The 24617-nt window shown below is 35.5% G+C and overlaps 1 protein-coding gene across 1 annotated transcript in view; it reads left to right on the top strand.

Moving 5' to 3' along the window:
• Positions 1-3571: 3571 nt before the first annotated feature.
• LOC101400020 (organic anion transporter 7-like) overlaps positions 3572-24617 on the top strand; it is a 60290-nt gene continuing 39244 nt past the window's right edge. The window contains exons 1-2 of the mRNA XM_014792959.2: positions 3572-4012; positions 4703-4806. Coding sequence (XP_014648445.2) covers positions 3611-4012; positions 4703-4806 — 506 coding nt within the window. The 5' untranslated portion in view covers positions 3572-3610. The remainder of the gene's footprint in view (positions 4013-4702; positions 4807-24617) is intronic.

Here is a 24617-nt window from a genome sequence, read left to right as displayed (position 1 = left end):
TAATTTGTAAAAGAGCTCTATTTAATTAAGTTAAAGGTCAAGCACTTGTAAGGATTGGGTATTTTAAAGTTCTCAGAAATATAGCACAAACTAACCCAAATTTTTTCAAGTTCAAGTGATCTGGGAAATACCAGGTGGAAAATCTAGCTTAAGGTTGTTGGTTTAATTAAACAGACCTATCTTTAAAGATACTGACATTGAATAAAATGGAGATAACTTTTATTCTACCCGGATTAACTAGTTAAATTTATGTTATTTCTGTTGCAAATTTTTCATCAAAAAATAATTTAAAATGATAGCTGATTTTGTCCAATATACAATATACAATTTGTGGGTAATCTAAATGTAATTATTGACAGAAAATCATTTAGATATATGAATTGAGATAAAAGTTTATAAACTTTTTAGCAACAATTATATCTTATGGCATCTTACTTAAAAATAACTTCCAAAATTTTTTTGTTAACTTGAAACTTTAGGGTTTTGCTAAGTTAAATTATATGAGAAATTTATTAAATATCTAGACCATTTTCAAATAAGATAAAATAGTGAAACATTAATTATTGAACACAGGTTTATTTACCCTTGACATCCTATGACAGAGAAACTAAAGGTAAATTTGGATTTATTAGTAAACGTGTTTCATGCCACACTGAGAAATTTTCTATGAAAAAGCATTATGTTTCTAGAAATTGTAAAAAAAATTTATAAATCTGCCAATCCACAGACTTCTAAAATAAAAGACAGCTTATAATTGTTTATTGCCTTATTTTTCACTTAGAAATTAAGGTTTTTAAAGGTAAAAATTCTAGTATGAAGACACATTTTGTTAATTGAGATTAATTTTGTTAATTAATCACCTCATCAGAGACTGAAACTCACATAGACAAAATCAGACAACAAGCTACCTGGCTACAGCAGGTATCCATAGAAGAACTGGACCCAGACTGGTTTTCAGGACTATTTTCTTGGATTCCCAAGGGATTAGATCTATTTTTCAGGGACTATTAAAATTTGGGTTCTCTATATTTCTTGTCCTTCTGGTCAGAATCTTAATTATAAAATGTGCCTTTAAATATTGTACCCAAACTATTGAATAAGGTACAAAAATTCTAATAATGCAAAATTTCAACCTGAAGCTGAGAACAAGAGAATGTTTCCAAATGAGTGCTAAACAGTTCCATTCCTCTAACCCAGATCTATGACTCAACTCAGCAGGAAGTAGCTAGATCGGTCATCACCCTGAATCCCTCAAGAATGAGGAATGACCAAAGAATAGGGGTGACTGAAACCTGCAAACAGCCATTAATGATTAGGTAGCTAGTAACTCCTCTTTTTTTTTTTTTTTGCAAATGCAAATTATAGCTTTTAGTTGTTCATCTACCCATTGTTAACTGTGTTGCTTAGGCAATATATTAACTGGCTCCCACTAGGTTCCTATAGATAATATCTCCCCGGCACCTGGGTCATCATGGTAATGGGTATTTGAGCTGTTTTTCAGGAATTAGGACCCCCTTATCCAGTTCAGGCCAGTTGAGACCACCAACTCATTAACTGGGCCTGTGTGGGTGCTCAAGTGACCTTTTTGACATCAAGAAGCTAAAAACTCCACCCTCAGATCATGGGAACACCACCATTTTTTGAACATGCATCTTATGAAGAGTCATGGAGCTGGACAACACTTGTGCCAATCATCTCCTTACCTACAATCCTTACCTATCTCACTTCTCCTTACCTACAATCATCTATGCCCACACTTCAGACCATCTTTCTCCCTACCCCATAAATATCCCGGAGTCCCCATTTTCAGGGAGGCAGATCTGAGATTGTTTCTCCTGCCTCCTCACTTGGCTGACTTGTGACTAAATCCTTTCTCTTTGCAAACTCGTCATCTCAGTGACTGGCTCAATCATGTGGCAGGCAAAATTTACCTGCTTTGGTTACATTGTATTATATCAAAAACTTTTAATGCATGTTTGCAGTTGCTAACCACCAAACAAACGATCTCCCTAGACTGAAACATCAGAGAAGGAACAAAGAAAATGATCCACTTAAAGGCTGTGAACCTGAAGACATGACATGTAATTAGCACCAGGATTAAGCAAAATCATCATGACCTGCAAATATCACACAGAAGAACAGAAAAAACCATGGGAACTATGGAACAGTGGTTGAGACTGATGCTAATGCCTTAATTTTTTTTTAAATCACATCTCTCAGTGTGGCTGAGAGTTTTAATCAGAGAAGGGGAATTGATAAAACAAAGAAATAACAAGGCCAAAATGGTCCTCATGACAGCAAACCAAGGTTTAATTACAGTATCAGCCCTCCCAGGAATGTGACCTTTAAACAGTCAATCTGAAGTTTCCTGAGTTGCACAAGTAAGGTAATCTGCAAGATAAAACACATGCCAGTTCCCTTTCCCCCAATAAGGTGTTCTGGCCCAAAATAACACTTTGTTTTCTTCTGGTAATGATGTCCTTACCCCATGCTCTTTCCTATAAAAACTTTCCATTTTGTATACTTCCTCATAGTGCCCTTCTAGTATCTGGATGAGATGCTACTTGATTTATGAGTTGCTTAAGAAAGCCAATTAACATCTTCAAATGTACTCAGTTGAATTTTGCTTTTGAACAGATGGTACACAAATTATATCTCAATGAAGCTGTAAACAAAGAAATTTCTAGTAGATGATTTAGTGATAATAAATAGTGCTATGACATTTTATCCCATATTTTCTCTTCAATTCTTCCCTAGCAGATTGTGCATGTACCAGATAGGAATTTTACGAGGTCATGGTATAAATCTCCCTCACTTACTGGAGTTTAAGAGCCATGAAAACCTTGTCTGACACATTACTGTATTCCTAGAACTAGCACAGAAAAGGTCCTCAAAAATGTTATCTGAATGAATCAATAAGCCAATAAAAATAAATCTTTATATGAGCTTTACCACTGGTTTACCCTTCGGGCCTCCATCACTGCCTACTCTGCCCCGATTTCAAGTAAGTTATTTTCAGTGTGAATTTGTGATATGATTTGAACCGACACAGAATGTCACTTATGAAAACGGAAGGATTGCACCACATTTCACTAGCTTTTATTTAACTCAGGATTGTTTTCATTAACTCTTTTAATCAAAGTTCAGTGCTAAACAAGCAAAATGCTTTCTCTATTTTCAAAGAAAAATCAAAAAGCATTTCACTTTTGAGTCTCACCAAGTAGATTTTCTGGTAGAACTACATACAATGTAGCAGGTTTATTTTTAGATTGTTTACTAAGATTCTGTAGATCAAAGTCCAATGTTGACTTTTAAGGGCTGCTGGGGACAAGATCTTTTACAAAGTACACCATTAACAGATTTAACTGTCAATTGCTGGAAGTACATCAGCAAAATAATTCTCCATGTAACTAATGAGAATAGCTACTAAACTGACCCTAAAACAATTTGGAGAAACAGCTTCCAAAGCCCTGCTTTGGAGGGGTGACAGGGCCAGTTGAGGACAGAATGCGGCCCTCACACACTCGGTGTGGAAAAAACATTTTCTCCCCTTGAACTTTTATAGATAAAGTCATTTTACCTCATCTTGGGGATCACCTGCACAGCCTCAATGGCCTTTCAGGACCTCTTGGATCAAGTTGGAGGCCTGGGGAGATTCCAGATTCTTCAGATAGTTTTCCTTTCTATCTCCAACCTCATAGTATACCCTCATACGATATTGGAGAACTTCACTGCTGCCATCCCTGGTCACCGCTGCTGGGTCCACATCCTTGAAAATGACACTGTCTCTGCTAATGGCACTGGGACCCTCAGCCAAGATGCTGTCCTCAAAATCTCAATTCCACTGGATTCAAATCAGAGGCCAGAGAAGTGTCATCGCTTCCTCCACCCCCAGTGGCAGCTCCTTCATCTGAATGGGACCTTCTCTAATATGAGTGAGCTGGACATGGAACCCTGTGTGAATGGCTGGGTGTATGACCAAAGCTCCTTCTCCTCCACCATTGTGACCGAGGTAAGAGGCCCCATGTATGTTCTGTGAGTACATAGTGTGGGTGTTTAGAGGTACAAAAAATAATGAAGATACTTCAAGCCTTTAGTCACAACACAGCTACTCATTCTTCACTGTTTCAGCAAATATTAATTACTTCTCTATTAAATGCTGGCCACTTTCCTGAATAATAATACGAATGAAATAAAAAATAGACATGAACCCTGCTATTGTAGTGCTTTTACTCTTGGAAAGACCAAGTTTAAGCAAGCAATTTATGTAATGTGTTAAAAACGTCATGGTAGGTCGGTAATGCTTACCATTTGGTTGCAAATTATAAGTATTTGAGAGCTTGATGAAAACCTCCAGGCTCAGACTGTACCCCAGAGCAGTCAAATAACAAGGTCTATGATGAAATTCAAGCATGAATAAAATTTTAAAACTAAAATAATTGCACTCTATGGCCAAGATTAAGAACCAGTTAGCATGGAGTAAAACAGGGCATTAATAAAACCTACAATTTTAGAAGAGGCTTCCAGAAAAGTTATATTTAAACCAAGATCTGAATGAGAAGGTCAGCTAATATAGAAAGGGAAGCTGGAAAGGAAGATAGGGACCCAATATTCTAAAATTCACAAGTAATGTTAAAGCGTTTCCACTGTGGGCTTATAAGCTGCCGTAGAGCTCTCCTTTGCAAGTTTGCTTCTCTTCCAGTGGGACCTGGTATGTGAATTTCAGTCACTGGACTCAGTGTCTAGATTCTTATTCATGGCTGGAGCGCTGGTGGGAAGCATCATATATGGCCATTTATCAGACAGGTGAGTGTCTCTGGATCACAGCTCTCGTTACTCCTGAGTATTTTCATCCTTTCATGAATCATTCTTACATTAGGAAATAAATATTGCAAATTACCCTCTTCTAGAGCTACCTTGGTCTCCAGTGTTCTAAAAATACAAATGGAGAATTAATCAGCGTGGTGAGAGCTATTTTTATAAAATTGAGATTGGTGTACAGGACACAGTATGATATTTCCATCAAATCTGAAACCACATCAGGACAGGACACTGTCCTGTACATGTTATTTCTAATACACTATAGCATGTACATTAGAAACATGACAAAGTGTTACCTATGGGAATGGAGAAGAAAATATTTCATGGTATGAGATTCAGCCTGTTTGAGACCCAGATATGGAAAACTACTTTGTTGGCCTTGGCCAGAGGTGCTATGTTCAGTCCCTCTTGGACCCTGTGAGCTGAATGGTTGTGGCTTCCCAGAGAACGGTCATCATGGCCTAGTTGCTCTAGTGTGATGTGTAGATTTTTCTATAAAACCTGTGGGGTATAGAGAAATGTGTTATTGGTGGTGTGTTGAAAATTTATGCCAGTAACCTCAACTTTTGCTTTTGCAAAAACAGGTTTTTAAAGGTAAGTTTTGCAATCACGTAAAGTAATTAATCTAATCACAATTGCTGTCACAGTTTGTCATGTGAGTAATTTGGGATAGTCTGTGCCTTACAGTACCTCTTCTGAAAGAGACTTCCACGGAAATCATTGCCAACACCCAACCATGTCTCTCCTGAGGGAGATAGAGAACATGAGGTGCCCCTTACCATTCACCAGCATAATATTAACTGTTGTCTCAGCTGAGAAATGTGAACACTAAATATATCACAGTAAATGTAACATATAAGTGAGTTCAGAGACAGCGTGTTCATTTTCAGCAGTCCAGTAAGACAGTCTTTGATGGTGTCATGAGAAATTATGGATATATCGATTTTTATGGATTGCAGAGTGGTTGAGGTGGGAGGTGGGCCTAGTAGCAAATTACAGTGGAGAACTAGCTTAAATTGAGGGGGTAAGATAATCTAAGGAATTTGAACTTCATCAGGAAGCTAAGAGGAAAAATGAAAGGATTATGCACATGAGAGGGGCATGAACACACTGTTACTTTGTAACTAACAGTCTCAACTATTTATAATATCCCAATACTGGAAACAATCTAGATGTCTATCCATAATAGAATAAGATGTAGGATATTCACACAATGAATTAATATACAGTAAAGAAAATGAACAAACTACTCTGCAGTAACATGAATGAATATCAAAACCATGTAGTGGGGCAGAAGAAGCAAAATACAAATGATTACATGCTAGACAATTACACTTTGGTAGATTCAAAAACAGGCAAGTTATACTATGTCATTGGAAGTCAGAAAATTGGTTCTATTTAGAATTTTATTGGGTTTGCCTTGAATCTACAGAGCAGTTTAGGTTAGATTGCTGTTTTGAACATTGATTCATCTTATCTTTGAACATTATGGAGCTCTCTGATAATTTAGATTATTTTAATGTCCTTTCTCAGTGGTTATAGTTTATAGAAACAGTCATGCATTTTCTATTAAATGTGTTTCTAATTAACTTGGTTTTTCAGGCTATGAAGTTGTTTTTTGTAACTTTAATTTCTAATTATTTATTGCTGCTATGTAGAAATGCATTGACTTTTACATACTGACCTTACCAACTTACCAATTTATTTATTAGTTCTAGTAGCTTTATTGTGAATTCCTTAAAGATTTCTACTACACTATCTCTTTGTCTGCCAGTAAGGATAGTCTTACTTACTATTTTCCTATCTTCTTCCTTTCACGCTTTTTCTGTAGATACCTAGAATATTCAGTATCATGCTTAATGAAACTGGTCAGAGATAATCTTGCCTTACTCTGACCATAGGTAGAATGCATTGATTCTTTCAAACTTGAGTATAATGTGAGCTGTAGGATTATAGTAGACACCCTTAATGAGATTTAAGATGTTTTCCCCTTTTTCTGGTTTTCCGAGTATTTTGTAAAATTATTTTATTGAGGTCATAATGGAATATAACATCGTGTAATTTCAGGTGTACATTATTTTTTATCAGTTTCTGTATAGACTGCATCATGTTCACCACCAATAGTCTAATTTTTATCTGTCATCATATGTATGTGCCCCTTTACCTCTTTCACCCACCCTCCAACCTCCTTCCCCTCTGGAAACCACCAATCTGTTCTCTTTATCCATGTGTTTGTTTATCTTCCACATATGAGTGAAATCGTGCATGGTTTGTCTCTCCTTGTTTGGCTTATTTTGCTTAACCTAATGCCCTCAAGTCAATCTGTGTTGTTGCAAATGAGATGATTTTGTCTTTTTTATGGCTGAGTAGTATTCCATTGTATATATATACTACATCTTCTTTATCCATTCATCAGTTGAAGGACACTTGAGTTGCTTCCACATCTTGGCTGTTGTGAATAATGCTGCAATGAACATAGGGGTGCATAAATCTCTTTGAATTGTTGATTTCAAGTTCTTTTGGATAAATACCCAATAGTGGGATAGTTGGATTGTATGATAGTTGTATTTTTAATTTTTTGAGAAATCTCCATACTGTTTTCCATAGTTGCGGCACTAGTTTGCATTCTCACTAGCAGAGTATGAGGGTTCCCCTTTCTCCACATCCTCTCCAACATTTCTTACTTTTTGTCTTGGTAATTATGGCCATTCTGACAGGTGTAATGTGATATATCATTGTAGTTTTGATTTGCATTTCCCTAATTAGTGATGTTGAACATCTTTTCATGTGCCTCATGGCTATCTGTATATCTTCTTTGGAAAAACGTCTGTTCGTGTCCTCTGCTCATTTTTTGATTGGGTTGTTTGTTTTTTTGTTGTTGAGTTATATATGTTCTTCATATATTTTGGAAATTAATCCCTTGCCCAATATATGATTTGAAAATATTTTATCCCAGTTGGTGAGTTGTCTTTTCATTTTCTTCATGGCTTCCTTTTCCTTACAGAAGCTTTTTAATGTGATGTAGTCCCATTTGTATATTTTTTCTTTTGTTTCTTATGCCTGAGTAGACATGGTATTGGAAAAGACGCTGCTAAGACCGATGTCAAAGAGTGAACTGCCAATGTTTTCTTCTAGGTGTTTTATGGTTTCAGGTCTTACTTCAACTCTTTAATGCATTTTGAGTTAATTTTTGTGTATGGGGTAAGATAATGATCTACTTTCATTCTTTTGCTTGTGGGTGTCCAGTTTTTCCAACACATTGAAGAGATTTTCCTTTCTCCATTGTATGTTCTTGGCTCCTTTGTCAAAGATTAGCTGTCCATAGATGTGCGGTTTTATTTCTGGGCTTTCAACTCTGTTCCATTGATCTGTGTGTCTGTTTTTGTACCAGTACCCTTCTGTTTTTATTACTATAGCTCTGTAGTATATTTTGAAGTCAGGGATTGTAATGCCTCCAGCTTTGTTCATTTTTCTCAGGATTGTTTTAGCTATTTGGGGTCTTTTGTTGTTCCACATCAATTTTAGGATTCTTTGTTCTATTTCTCTGAAGAATGTCACAGGAATTCTGATCAGGATTGCATTGAATGTGTAGATTGCTTTAGGTAATATGCAAATTTTACTATGCTTATTCTTCCAGTCAATGAGCACGGAATATTTTTCCATTTCTTTATGTCATCTTTGATTTCTTTCAATAATATTTTATACTTTTCAAGGTACAGGTCTTTCACCTCCTTGGTAAATTTATTCCTAGATATTTTATTCTCTTTGTTGCAATTTTGGAAATGAACCCTTTGTCAGATATATGATTTGCAATATTTTGTCATTATAATTTTCTCTTTTAAATGGGATTGTTTCCTTGAGTTCTCTTTTTGCTAGTTTGTTATTAGTGTTTTGAAATGCAAGTGAGTTTTGTAAGTTGACGTTCTACCCTGCAACTTTGCTGTAGTTGTTGATTATTTCTAATAGTTTTCTGGGGGATTCTTTAGGATTTTCCATGTGTAGGATCTTGTCTCCAGCAGACAACAAGAGTTTCACCTCCTCCTTTCCAATTTAGATAACTTTTATTTCTTTTTCTTGCCTAATTACTCTGGCCAGATCCTCCAGCACTATGTTGAATAGGAGTGGTGAGAGTGGGCACCCTTGTCTTTGTCCTGTTCTCAGAAGGATGGCTTTCAGTTTTTCACCATTGAGCATGATATTGGCTGTGGGTTTGTCATATATGGCCTTTATTATGTTGAGGTACTTTCTTTCTATACCCTTTTTATTTAGAGTTTTTCATCATAAATGGATGTTGGATCTTGTTAAATGCTTTCTCATCTATTGAGATGATAATGTGATTTTTATTCTTCATCTTATTAATGTAGTGTATCACATTGATTGATTTGTGGATGTTGAACCATCCCTATGTTCCTATTATAAATCCCATTTGATCATGGTGTATGATCCTTTTAATGTATTGCTGTACTTGGTTTGCCAATATTTTTTAGAGGATTTTTGCATCCATGTTCATTAGCAATATTGACCTGTAATTTTCCTTCTTTGGTTGTCCTTGTCTGGTTTTAGTATCAGAGTGATGTTGGCCTCATAGAGTATCAGGAAGTCTTCCATTTCTTCTTCAGTTTTTTGGAATAGTTTGAGAAGGATAGATATTAAATATTCTTTGAATGTTTGGTAGAATTCTCCAGAGGAGCCATCTGGTCCTGGACTTTTGTTTTTTGGTTATTGTTTCAATTTCTTTCCTTGTTATTTGTTTATTCCAATTCTTTATTTCTTATTAATTCAGTTTTCGGAAGTTGTATCAGTCTAATAATTTGTCCATTTCTTCTACAATTTGTTGGCATATAGTTTTTCATAGCATTCTCTTATTCCTTTGTATTTCTGTAGTTTCCATTGTAATTTCTCCTCTTTCATTTCTAATTTCATTTATTTGAGCTTCTCTATTTCCTAGTGAGTTTGGCTAAGGGATTGTCAATTTTGTTAATCTTCTCAAAGAACCATCGCCTGGTTTCATTGATCTTTTCTACTGTTTTTTTTGTCTCTCTATTTCATTTATTTCTGCTTTAATTTTTCTTATTTCCTTCCTTCTGCTGACTTTGGGCTTTGTTTGATCTCCTTTTGGTCTAGTTCTGTTATGTGTAGTTTAAGATTACTTATTTGAGATTTTTCTTGTTTGTTGGGCTTGTATTGCTATGAATTTCCCTCTTAGAACTGCTTTTGCTGCAACCCATATGAGTTGGTATGATGTATTTTCATTTTAATTTGTCTCCAGGTATTTTTTGATTTCTCCTTTGATTTCTTCATTGATCCAATGGTTGTTCAGTAGCATTTGTTTAGTCTCCATATATTTGTGAGTTTCCCAGCTTTTTCGTGTAGTTGATTTCTATTTTCATACCACTGTGATCAGGAAAGACGCTTGATATGATTTCAATCTTCTTAAATTTATTGAGGCTTGCCTTGTTTCCCAATATATGGTCTATCTTTGAGAATGTTCCATGTGCACTTGAGGAGAATGTATATTTTGCTGTGTTTGGATGGAATGCTCTCTGTCTATCTATTAAGTCTATCTGCTCAAGTGTTTCATTTTAATCCACTATTTCCTTGTTGACTTTCTGTCTGTATATTCTATCCTTCGATGTAAGTGTGGTGTTCAGGTCCCCTACTATTATTGTGTTGCTGTCAATTTCTCCCTTTAGGTCTGTTAATAGTTGCTTTATATACTTTGGTGCACCTGTGTTAAGTGCTTATATATTCATAAGTGTTATGTCCTCTTGGTGGATTGTCCCTTTTATCATTATATGCTGCCTCTCTTTTTTTCTCCTTGCTTTTTTTTATCTTGAGGTCTGCTTTGTCTGATATAAGTATGGCAACATCTGCTTTCTTTTGCTTTCCATTTGCTTGGAGTATCATCTTCCATCTCTTCACTCTGAGCCTGTATTTGTCTTTAGAGCTCTGTTTCCTGGAGGCAGAGTATAGTTTGGTCTTGATTTTTAATCCATCCAGCTACTCAGTGTCTGTTGATTGGAGAATTCGATCCGTTTACATTTAGGGTGATTACTGATATATGAGGGTTTAATACTGCCATTTTATCTCTTGTTTTCTGGTTGTTCTATATTTCTCTTGTTTCTCTTCCCTTGTATTTCTTACTGCCATTTCATTTTGGTGGTTTTCTGTTTATTTATGATTTGTGACTCTGCTCTGATTTTTTTGTTTAGTGGTTACCATGAGATTTGTATAAAAGATCTCATAGATGAGATAGTCCATTTTCTGATAGCCTCTTATCTCCATTAACCTAAGTAGGTTCCATACTGTTCCTCTTCCCCTTCTAAGTTATTGTTATCTCAAATTATTCCATTTTTGTTTTGTAAGTTGGTGATTAAAATGAATTTTTTATAGTTATTTTTGATGCTTTCCTTCTCTTTATCTTTTATGTTTTATTTAAGTGTTTGCTAACCTGTTCTGATAGAGATCTACAATTTTCTGATTTTGTCTATCTATTTATCCCCTGCTCAAGACTTTCTAAACCTTTCCCTTTTTGTTTCAGGTATGAGGGCATCATTGATCATTTCTTCTAAGGGAGGTCTAGCAGTGATAAACTCCCTCAGATTTGTTTATGTGGGAAAGCTTTTATTTCCCCATCATATATGAAGGATAGTTTTGCTGGATAGAGTATTCTTGGTTGAAAATTTTTGTCTTTCAGTTTTTTAAATATATGATTCCAAACTCTACTAGCCTGTAAGTTTTCTGCTGAGAAATCTGCTGAAAGCCTAATAGGGGTTCCTTTGTAGATTATTCTCTTCTGCCTTGCTGTCCTTAATAGTTTTTTTGTCATTGACTTTTGCCAGTTTTACTATTATAAGCCTTGGAGAAGGTTTTTTTGCATAGATGTAATTAGGAATTCTATTGGCTTTGTATACTTGTAAGTTCAGTTTCTTCCCCGCATTTGGGAAGTTCTCAGATATTATTTCTTTGGGCAAGCTCTTTGCTCCTTTCTACCTCACTTTTCCCTCTGCAATACCTATCATCTTTATGTTGCATTGCCTAGTTGATTCAGATATTTCTCCAAGTGTTTCTTCGTTTTTTAAAAGTCTTAGTTCTCTCTCCTTCTCCACCCAAAGTATTTCTATTTCTGTCCTCTAAATTACTAATTCTGTCCTCCATAACAGTAGCTTTGTTTTATAAGGTTTCTAGATTTTTTTCCATCTCATTTATTATGTTCCTCATTTTCTAAATTTCTTTTTTTTTTCGAGTTTCAATATTTTTGGAGAAGAACTCCTTATGCTCATTAATTTTATTCCTGAGTTCATTGAACTGTCTTTCTGTGTTTTCTTGTAACTTGAGTTTCTTTTTGACAACTATTTTGAATTCTCTGTCATTTAGACTGTAAATTTCTGTGACTTCAGGATTGGTTTCTAGAGACTTGGTGTTTTCCTTCTGCTCTGAAGTGTTAATGTAGTTCTTCATGGTGTTTGATGAAGTGATCCTTTGCCAGTGCACAGTGAGAGTATCAGGTCACAGATCCTGCTCGCTACTTCTGGGACGTGGCAAGTGCTGCATTTTCTGCACCTGCCATATCTTCTGGAATTTATGTCAATAGGGATGTGGAGCTGTTCTTGTGTGGAAACACTACCTTGGCCCAGAATCAGCTGAACTGGTGTGCTAGGTTGGAGGGGCTCTTTCTTTCATGCATATTGGCACACTCTGCAGTCTTGGGTTGTTTGCATGGGCTGCAGTGCTTGGTGGGGGTGCCTCCTTGGTGGGGGCGCCCACATGGTGGCTGAGCCATGCTACTTGGTGTGGAGTGTTCCTGCAGGCCAGCCTCAACTCTGAAAATGAAAGTGTTCATGTGCATACCCTCTCTTACAGTCACACAACAGCTGCTACATGAAGACCCATAACCTAGATCAATGCCACTGCAGAGGGGGAGGGGATCCACTCACCTCCTTCCACTGCTTTCCAGGGATCCAATAATCCATACTTTCAGATGTATGGCTGTGTGGATCTCTCAGACGTCCTTTTTAGCTTTGTAGGGAATCCTCTGTTGGTTAACAAATGTCGGTTTGGTTGTAACTTAGGGGGAAGAGACTAAGGGAACAGCTCACTCTGCCAATATGCTAATGTCACTCTTCTGTGTATTTTATTTGAAAAGATTTTGACATACAATAAACACTACTGAAGACATACAATAGACCATCTAAGACACGAAGGAGAAGCTTGGCTGAGACTCTTTGGGAAATTAAGACATTCAAAAGCAGCCATATATAAGGGTGAATTGGGAAAGCCATGTGCAATGCCAGGCAAAGCAGGTAATCAGAAAAGACATGAGAATATCTAAAGCTTTTACCTCAGGTTGATTCCTACCCACAGTGCAAGCCTAGCTAAGTCTTTAAGGAATGTCCTAAAACAGATCCAATCTGCAAACACTAGAAAACCTCAACATTCAAGAAAATCTCTGTCAAAACTTAGCTGAACATGAGCTAATAGTTTTTCAGAATAGTTTGGAAATGTCTCAAAAAAATAGTCTAGTAAACCCTTCAACATTGAAAATAAGAATGAGCATTCTCTGGGGAAGAGGGGATATCTGATTTCCAGAGTTATCACATTATAATAGTCAAATGCCCAATGTTACACACACACACACAAAATATCAGAAGGCATTCAAAGAAACAGGGAAATATGGATCTTTAAAAGGAGAAGAAAACTGAGAGAGACTGTTCATGAGTAAGCCCAGAAGTCAGACATCCAGGGAAAGACTTTAAAAACTCCGTCCTAAATATGTTCAAAAAGCTGAAGTAAAACATGGGAAAATAACTAAAATAACTCAGGAAAATATTGCATGAACAAAATGAGAATATCCACAAAGTGATACAATTTTAAAATGGAGCCAAACAGAATTTTTGGAGGTGAAAAGTATAATTGAATTGAAATTTTCTCTAGGGGGATTCAACAGTAGATCTGAGCAGGCAAAAGAAAGAGTGAACAGGAAGAGAAGGCAGTTAAAATTATCCAGTCTGATGCACAGAAAGAAAAAAGAATGAGGAAAAGTAAACACAGCCTAAAGGACTTATGGAACATCAGCAAACAGACCAATATACTAATTATAGGAGTCTCAGAAAGAGAAGAGAGAGAGAGAGAAAGGGGCAGAGATATTATGTGAAGAAATGATACAGAAATCTTCCCAAATTTCGTGAAAGATATCAGTCTACAAATCCAAGAGCTTCAACAAAATCTAAGTAGGATTAGCTCAAAGAGACCCACACTGAGAAACATTGTAATCAAAATGGAAAATGAAAGACAAAGAAAGAGTCTTGAAAGCAGCAAGAGAGAAGCAATTTATCACATACAAGGGCTCCTCAATGAAGTCATTTGTTGATGTCTCATTAGAAACTTTGGAGGGCAGAAGTAGTGGATGATATATTTAAAGTACGGAAAGAAAAAAACTGTCAAACAAGAGTTCTACATCTGGCAAAAGCATCATTTAAAAATGAGCTAAAAATTAAGAAACTTACAGGTAAGCAAAAGCTGATGCAGTTCAATACCACTAGATCTACCCTAAAAAGTGCTTGAAGGGGTCCTTCCATTTGAAATAAAAAGGCACTAGACAGTAACTCAAAGAAGATATAGATATGAAGAAAAAAGGTCTCTGATAAAAGTAAATACATGGGCAATTATAAGAACAAGTATTAAGGAAATTTTTGTGTATAAATTTACTTTTTATATTCCAAAGGATTTAAAACACAAAGGTATTAAAAATCATTTTAAATCTACATTTAAATGTCTAGATGTGTAATTTGTGATATCAGTGATGTAAACAGGGCAAGCATATTGCTGTATAGAAGTAGAGATTTTATGCAATTGAAGTTAAGTTGGTATTAATTCAAACTAGATTACTATAACTTTAGGATATTATATGGTAACCACAGAGAAAAAATATACCACAGAGTATACACAAAAGGAAATGAAAAGGGAAACAAAGCATTCCACTACAAAAAAATCAAGTAAACAAAAAATAAGTCAGTAATGGAGGGAGTAAGAAATAAAAAAAAGCTGTAGGACATTCAGAAAACAAATAGCAAAATGGCAAAAATAAGTCCTTCCTTATCAATAATTACCTTAAATGTTAATGGATTACACCCTCCAGTCAAAAGGCAAAGATTGCCAGAATAGTTTAAAAAGATAGGATCCAACTATATGCTGTCTGCAAGAGATTCATTTGAATCTAAAGACACAAATAAGTTGAAAGTGAAAGGACAGAAAAAGATATTCCATGCAAATTGTCACCAAAAGAAAACTTGGTTGGTTAGTCCTAATATGAGATAAAATAGACTTTAGCTCAAACACTGTGATATGTGACAAAGAAGGAATTTATATGTTGATTTTCATAAAGTCAATTCAACAAGAATATATAACAATGATAAATATATGTGCACTAAACAATAGAGCTCAAAATATAGGAGGCAAATACTGGCAGAGTTGAAGGTAGAAATAGACAGTTCTCTAATACACTTATGTACTTCAATACCCCACTTTCAATAATTGACAGAACCACTAGACCAAAGAGCAATGAGAAATAGAGAACTTGGACACTATTAAATCTACTAGATCTTACACACATATATAAAACACCCAACAACAGCAGAATACACATAATTCTGACATGCAAATGGAATATTTTCTGGGGTAAACCACATTTAGGACACAAACAGGTCTCAAGTGAAATAAGACAGGCACAAAAGGACAAATATTGTATGATTCCACAAATTCATAGAAGAAAAAGTAGGTTAGAGGTGACCACAGAGTAGGGGGAAGGGAGAAAAGGAGAGTTATTACACATTAAGCACAGAAATTCTTTGGAAGTAATGAAAAATTTTGGGCAGTAGATGGTAATGAAGGTTGCACAACATTGTGAATGTAATTAATGTCACTAGTTTATACACTTAAACATGATTAAAATGGCAAATTTATTTTATATATATTTTACTGTAATAAAAATAAACACAAATATTAATATAAAAGGGAAAACAAATATGAACATTGATAGACACTGTATGTGGCTCACAATGCATAAAATAATAATTATCTAGTCTTTATTGGAAATATTTGCTGACTCCTGGTGTAACAGCACTCTGAGGCTCTGTGTTGATTATTTTAAAGCATTGTTTTTCTCTGTTCTTCACCTTCTATAACTTCTAATGCTCTATCTTCAAGTTCACATAGTCTCCCTCTTGTGTCCACATGGCTGTCAAGTCTATACAGTGAATTTTTATATCAGAAGCTATATATCAGTTCAAGAATTTCAATTATTTTGGATTGTTTGTGTTAATTTCTCTGCTGAGAGTGCCTATTTCTCAGCTGTGAGTTTCATACGTTAGTAAGTCATATTTAATTTACATCTTTAAGGGTACTTATACTACCACTTTAAAATACTTATTGGTTAATTCCAAAATTTTTCTCACCTCAGGAGAAGATTCAAATCATTTTCATTCTTTTGAGAATGGGTTCCATTTTCTTGGCTCTTCATGTGTCAGGAAATTTTGAATTGTATCTTTACTATTACAAATATTGTTGTGGAGATTCTGGATTCTGTTATTATTCATCAGTAGTACTGAGTCATTCATTTTAGTGAGTAATTTTCATGCCTGGGATTGAAATGCCCTGTTTCTTATGCAACTGGCCTCAGTTCAGATCTATGTCCTTAGCTAACTTGCTTTGAGCTTATTCTGCACACACCTGTTTCAGCAGCCAATCAGGGATGTATGGTAGACACAGCTGAGAGATCCCCTCTTTGCCGCTTTCTCTTGCTGGAACTCTCACTCTCTGCAGTGGTCTCAGTCTCCCACGGTCTGTGACCTGGTTCTCCAGACCACGAGGGCAGATTTGCACATGCACCCAACCACTGTACTTACTATGTAGATTGCCCCTTAGTCCAGGTTATAGCCATGGAAATGAGATCTTCCTTACATTGCTCCCCATTGGTTTCCTTTGAGGGAGCATATTCTCCCCACCACAGTCTACCTGCTTCTATCCACTCTCCAACACTCCAATATTCTCTTTTGGTACTTGCTTTTTGTGTTACGCACAGGCTTTACATTTCTTCTCTGAGGGAGTGGAGGGCAGGCTGTAGAGTTTAAGTCCTTTATTCCCTAAACCTGAAATGCAGGCATCAAAGGCCTTTAAGAGAAGTATTATGATAGAATCTTTTAATCTTCTTTATTAGTGCCTCAGTGATAACTAACTTGGGGAGCAAAAGTGGTGCTAGGGACATCATTTAACAGACTATCAAATAATTCTAAGGAAAAATTATGGGAATTTTAATTAGGAAGGTGTCTATGGAAAAGGTAACAAGGAGCTGGATTGGGAAGCTATCTGTAGAAAGATGCAATAAGATTTCCTGATGGCTTCAAATATTTAAGAAGGAAGCTATGATATGGCAAATGGGGGATGAAAGATGATATCTATATCTTCAGCCTGAGCAAATGGTTGAATGCTGATACCATTAAGATGAGGGAAGACGGGAAAAGAAACCCATATGGAGGAGAAAGCCAAGACTTCTGCTTTGGAGATAATAAATTCGAGGTGTCTATTAGTCATGCAGCAAGAGATGTCAAGTAGGGGAAAGCAGTACTAAGAATATTGACCTGCTTGAAAATAATCTACCTCAAGCATAACCTTTAGCCAGGCTGATATTCAGCTCATAAATATTAAAACAATCATCCCTCATGAGCAATCTACCAAAGGGGAATTGTAGGGCCCAGCAGGTATACTGTATTTGACCACTTCGGTGTCAAGGCCAATGTCCATTATTAATGGTGAATTTCCCCCAGAGTATCGGTTGTTAAACATTTGGAATATCCCTCCCACCCACTAGAACAGCGCTTTCCGTCAAAATTCACAAATATGCAGTCTTATACTTTTCTCTGGAGGCCTTATTCCTTTAAAATGTTGAATATCTAAATGTTCAGATGTAAATAAAGCAATAAAAAACTTCATGGTTTGAATCTCTCAAACAAATCAGACGTCACCTTTGCTCCATTGCAGGGATAAGAGCCATGCTGGTGCCCTTGTAGAAACAACTTATAAATATTTTTGGTGAGGGTGGCACAGAGTGTAGATATGGGCTTCTGGCACTCAGACAACTACCTCAGTGATCACAATCTTGTGCAGACTGAACACTAGTCTGAGCTTAAACAAACCTACTCAGCATCAGTTCCTAGAATCCTTTCCTTTTGCATATCTAACGTAATATCCCAACTTCCCTTATTCCTTGAGTGACTGGTCATCCCATTTGCCTGGTCACTCTAGGCTTAATTATTAATAACATCCCTTTTTGGTCTCAAAAGTATCCCATTGAGCATAATAATTTTATGGAAAGAACAGAAGACTCCTACATCTCAGAGTTGGGAGAAAGGCAATCATCATTAATGCATTCAAGTCTTTTTTTAATGATGAAGAATTTATTATGATCCCTCATGTAGGACACTCACTTTGAGAATATAAAGAATGTCATCAGGTTATTTTCTGCCTAGCCTCTTTCAGAATCATAGAAGCATTAAATAATTTGGGTAAAGAGGAGGAAGTGATAAGCCATACTCAGTGTCATAGAGTAGAAACTGTTTACTGGTGGCTCTTTGCATAACGTTAGTAACAAAAGCCCTTCCCTATTCCTGCTTAATATTAAAAAGACTCTCAAGATGTCACTTCTTCCAAACTTTATCTATAGATTCAATGCAATCAAAATCAAATCTCAAAATTATTTTGTGGATATCAACAATGAATTCTAAAGTAAATATTGAGAGGCAAAAGACCCAGAATTGTCAACACCACATTAAAGAGGAAAAACAAAGTTGGAGGACTGACACTACTCGACTTCAATACTTACTATAAAGCTCTATTTATCAAGACAGTGTGGTATTGGTGAAAGAATAGACAAATCAATAAATAAAACAATGTAGAGTGCCCAGAAATAGACCCACATAAATACAGTCAACTGATCTTTGACAAAGGAGTATAGACAATACAATGGAGCAAAGACATTTGTTTCAACAAATAGTGCTGAAACTACTAGACATATACGTGAAAAAAGTGAATTTAGAAAGAGACTTTATGTCCTTCACAAAAATTAATTCAAAATGGATCATGGACTTAAAGTAAAACACAACACTGTAAAACTCCAGGAAGATTACAGGAAGAAGTCTACATAACGTTGGGTTTGGTGATGACTTTTTAGATATAACACCAAAGGTATGACCCATGAAGGAAAAAATTTATAAGTTTTACTTCATTAAAGTTAAAATTTTCTGTTCTATGAAAGACACTGTCAAGAGAATGAAAAGACAAACCACCAACTGGGAGAAAATATTTGCAAAAACATATCTGATAAAGAATAGTTAGCTAGATAAATACCCAACAGTGGAATAGCTGGATCATATGGTAGTTCTATCGTTGATTTTTTGAGGAAGTAGTAGTCCATGAGAAATAGAAGTACAATGATGTACACCTGAAATTTTTACAATGTTATAAACCAATGTTACTGCAATAAACAAAAAATTAAAAAAAAAAAAGAATAGTTAGCTAGAAAATTACAGACCTCTTAAAACTCAACAATAAAAAAACAAAACAAAAAACCTGATTAAAAACTAGGCCAAAGACCTTAAGAGAGACCTCAACAAAGAAGATATACAGATAGCAATTAAGTACATGAAAAGATGCTTAATGTGACGTGAACCCTAATCTAAACTATGAATTTTGGATTATTATGATGTATCAGTGTAGGTTCATCAGTTTTAATAAATGGACCACTCTGGGTGGGGATGTGATAATGGGAGAAGCTATGCACGTGTGTGGGGGTCGGGTAGAAGGTATTTGGGAAATCTCTGTATCTTCTGTTCAATTTTGCTATTAATCTGAACCTGCTCTAAAAATACTGTATATTTGCAAAAAGGACTCTCAAAGCCATCAGCAAATAAAATGCAAATATATATTTTACTTTTTTAACCTTTTGTTATTTCCTGACCAAAAAATGTGTGAGGAAAAAATTAGAATATGGATAAAAATTAAAAATACACTTTAAATTGTCATGGTTTCACATTCTATAAGACAACTGACCAGGACTCTTCAAAAAGGTGACATCATGCAAAAAATAAATGGAGTGATCATTCTAGATTTAAAAAACTGACAAAACGTAAAAAGAAAATGCAATGTGTAAACTCCAACAACATCATGGATGGAATAAGGAAGAATAACAGCTAGAAAGAGATACTGAGGACCTTTGTGGCAATTTGAATATGGTCTAATAGCTGATATGAAGGAATTATTGTTAGTGTTCTTACGTGTGATAATGGAAGTTTAATAATATCAGAAATTGTCCTTATTCTTCATACTGCGTGCTAAAGGAGTGATATGTCTTATGATTTGTAACTGCCTTTCAAATGATTCAACAAAAAAAGAGTGTGTGTGTGCTTGTGTTCACATACATGCAAGGAAATAAAGGCAATGCAGCAAGATGATATCTTGTCATGAATCTGGTTGAAGTTTATGCCAAGATTCACTATAGTATTCATTTAAATTGTCTTTAATTTTTGAAAATTTTCAAAATAAAGAGTGGTTTGTAATAAATCCTCACAACTGGTAGCCAACATTAACATAATTTGTTATATTTACATACATCACAAATACATGTTTTAAGTAAAATTGGGATATGTGTGATATGCGTATCTGTAGTTGCATAACCTCTTTTGACATATTTGTTTATAAATATATATCACATTTTCTTTTCAAATAAAAATTTTTAAAAAATAAATTTGATAACATATACAAAAATAAATAGACACAAAGCTTCTCTAGTTATCTTCATTAAACATCATTGTAATCAAGCATTATTGTATTAGTCAAGGTAACTGGTTGCAGTAAAAAAATCCAGAATCATAATTTGTTACCTGAATAAAAGAATGATTCTCACTGATGTCATATTTAGTGTGTGTCAAGTAACCATCCAGGCCCCCATCTTCTAGGCAATGACTCAGGAAACATCTCCTTCCGTCACGTGACTTTTCATCAAAAGTTCTTTGTTTCCAGCTGTGTTGTCAGATGGAATGGGTAGAACCAAAATAGATCCAGTATGGACAGGCCTGGAATTGGCCTATGTCACTTCTGTCCATAGTGCATGGTCTGCACACAGGTGCATGGACCCTACTTAATTATAAGACTGGGAAGTATAGTCTTCCTCTATGTCCAGAAAAAGGATAAGCAATGGTGAGCATCTAGCCAGATCATGCAGTAATTAATAATAAAACAATAGCCTTTAAATATTGCACAACACAAATTTCTCTGTTTTTGGATGTCAAGAACAGATGGTTGAATTATCATACTTCTCATTATATGAGACAGTGTCCTCATCAATTTGGCCTTGAATTCACCTCATATATATCCGTATAAATCTGTTTCACTTTTTCTCCATGCTCCACTCCCATTTCTCTCCTCCAAATGTGGGGATTATTATAATGTGTTAACTATACTATTTTATTTTATTTTATTTTATTTTATTTTATTTTATTTTATTTTAATTTTTTGTTTATTGCAGTAACATTGGTTTATAACATTGTAAAAATTTCAGGTGTACATCATTGTACTTCTATTTCTGCATGGACTACATCATGTTCACCACCAAAATACTAATTACAACCCATCACCACACACATGTACCCAATTATCCCTTTCACCCTCCTCCCTCCCCCCTTCCCCTCTGGTAACCACCAATCCAATCTCTGTCCCTATGTGTTTCTTTATTGTTGTTATTATCTACTACTTAATGAAGGAAATCATACGGTATTTGACCTTCTCCCTCTGACTTATTTCACTTTGCATTATACCCTCAATGTCCATCCATGTTGTCACAAATGGCTGGATTTCGTCGTTTCTTATGGCTGAGTAGTATTCCATTGTGTATATATACCACAGCTTCTTTATCCATTCGTCCCTTGATGGGCACTTAGGTTGCTTCCAAGTCTTGGCTATTGTGAATAAGGCTGCAATGAACACAGAGGTGCATGTACCTTTGCAAATTGGTGTTTTCAAGTTCTTTGGATAAATACCCAACAGTGGAATAGCTGGATCATATGGTAGTTCTATCGTTGATTTTTTGAGGAATCTCCATACTGTTTTCCATAGTGGCTGCACCAGTTTGCACTCCTACCAGCAGTATATGAGAGTTCCCTTCTCTCCACATCCTCTCCAACACATGTTGTTTCCTGTCTTGTTAATTATAGCCATTCTGACGGGCGTGAGGTGATATCTCATTGTAGTTTTGATTTGCATTTCCCTGATAGTTAGTGATTTTGAACATCTTTTCATGTGTCTGTTGGCCATCTGTATATCTTCTTTGGAGAAATGTCTGTTCAGGTCTTTTGCCCATTTTTTAATTGGGTTGGTAGTTTTTTTGTTGTTGAGATGCATGAGTTCTTTATATATTTTGGAGATTAAGCCCTTATCAGATGTATGGTTTGCAAATATCTTCTCCCAATTGTTAGGTTGTCTTTTCGTTTTGTTGATGGTTTCCTTTGCTGTGCAGAAGCTTTTTAGTTTGATGTAGTCCCATTTGTTTATTTTTTCTATTGTTTCTCTTGCCCGGTCAGACGTGGTGTTTGAAAAGATGTTGCTAAGACCGATGTCGAAGAGCGTACTGCCTATGTTTTCTTCTAGAAGTTTCATAGTTTCAGGTCTTATATTCAAGTCTTTAATCCATTTGGAGTTAATTTTTGTGTATGGTGTAAGGTAAGGGTCTAATTTCATTTTTTTGCATATGGCTATCCAGTTTTCCCAACACCATTTGTTGAAGAGACTTTCTTTTCCCCATTGTATGTTCTTGGCTCCTTTGTCAAAGATTAGCTGTCCATAGATGTGTGGGTTTATTTCTGGGCTTTCAATTCTATTCCATTGATCTGTGTGTCTGTTTTTGTGCCAGTACCATGCTGTTTTGGTTGCTATAGCTTTGTAGTATATTTTGAAATCAGGGAGTGTGATACCTCCAGCTTTGTTCTTTTTTCTCAGGATTCCTTTAGCTATTCGGGGTCTTTTGTTGTTCCATATAAATTTTAGGATTCTTTGTTCTATTTCTGTGAAAAATGTTGTTGGACCTTTGATAGGGATTGCATTGAATCTATAGATGGCTTTAGGAAGTATGGACATCTTAACTATGTTAATTCTTCCAATCCAAGTGCACGGAATATCTTTCCATTTCTTTGTGTCTTCTTCAATTTCTTTCAGAAATGTTTTATAGTTTTCGGTGTACAGATCTTTCACCTCTTTGGTTAAGTTTATTCCTAGGTATTTTATTCTTTTTGTTGCAATTGTAAATGGGATGGTATTCTTAATTTCTCTTTCTGCTACTTCGTTGTTAGGGTACAGAAATGCAACTGATTTTTGTATGTTGATTTTGTATCCTGCAACTTTACCATATTCGTTTATTACTTCTAAAAGTTTTCTGGTGGATTCTTTAGGGTTTTCTATATATAAAATCATGTCATCTGCAAATAGTGAGAGTTTCACTTCTTCCTTTCCAATTTGGATCCCTTTTATTTCTTTCTCTTGCCTTATTGCTCTGGCTAGGACTTCCAATACTATGTTAAATAGGAGTGGTGAGAGTGGGCATCCTTGTCTGGTTCCTGTTCTTAGAGGGATAGCTTTCAGTTTTTCACCATTGAGGATGATATTAGCTGTGGGTTTCTCATATATGGTCTTTCTTATGTTGAGGTACTTTCCTTCTATCCCCATTTTATTCATAGTTTTTATCATAAATGGATGCTGGATCTTGTCAAATTAAAGGAGTTTGTCACCAAGAAACCAGTGTTACAAGAAATGTTAAAGGGACTGATTTAAGGGGAAAAGAGAAGACCACAAATAGGAAAAATTATCTATTTCCACGATTAGAACGTAATGGATACAAATGCACAAAAAAGAGGTTGGATATGATATCAAAAACATAAAAGGAGGGAGGAGGGTAGTTAAAGAGTACAGCTTTCAGACAGAGGTCAAACTAAAGTGACCATCAATTCTGTATAGAAGAAGTAAGGAACAGAGAAGGACTACTAAAACACTGAGGGAAAAAAAAAAGTTAAAAAATGGCAGTAAGTACATACTTATCAATAGCTACTTTAAACGTCAATGGACTAAATGCTCCAATTAAAAGGCATAGGGTGGCTGATTGGATAAAAAAACAAGACCCATATATATGCTGCATACAAGAGACACACTTCAGACCTAAAGACACTCACAAACTGAAAGTGAAGGGATAGAAAAAGATACTCCATGCAAATGGCAATGAAAAGAAAGCTGGGGTAGCAGTACTCATATCAGACAAAATAGACTTTAAAGCAAAAACTGTAAAACGAGACAAAGAAGGGCATTACATAATGATCAAGGAAACAATCCAACAAGAGGATATAACACTTGTAAATATCTACTATTTTAAATTTATTTGTGTTTTCACAAAGCAAGTGACATTGTATCACTTACATATATTGTAGTTTACATATTATGTAAATGTGTTTTCTCATTTTTTTTGTTTGTTCAACTACCACTATGTTTTTGAGACATATACACATTCCTACGTATAGTTCCAGTTTATTTTCCTAATTGCTGCATAGTGCTCCACAGTGTGGCTCCATCATGATGTTCCTAATCCCCCTTTTGGGAAAGGACAATCAGATTGCCACCAAAGGCATGATAACATGAATATCACTACATTTAACAAATTTATCTGTGACCATTTTGTATGAGTACATTATATATCATATATGTAACTG

Source organism: Ceratotherium simum, chromosome 34 (assembly GCF_057802395.1).
Source record: "Ceratotherium simum simum isolate JZ-2026a chromosome 34, ASM5780239v1, whole genome shotgun sequence".
Taxonomy (NCBI): domain Eukaryota; kingdom Metazoa; phylum Chordata; class Mammalia; order Perissodactyla; family Rhinocerotidae; genus Ceratotherium; species Ceratotherium simum.
Note: the sequence above shows the minus strand (reverse complement) of the source record. Positions and strands in the feature narration are given on the sequence as shown.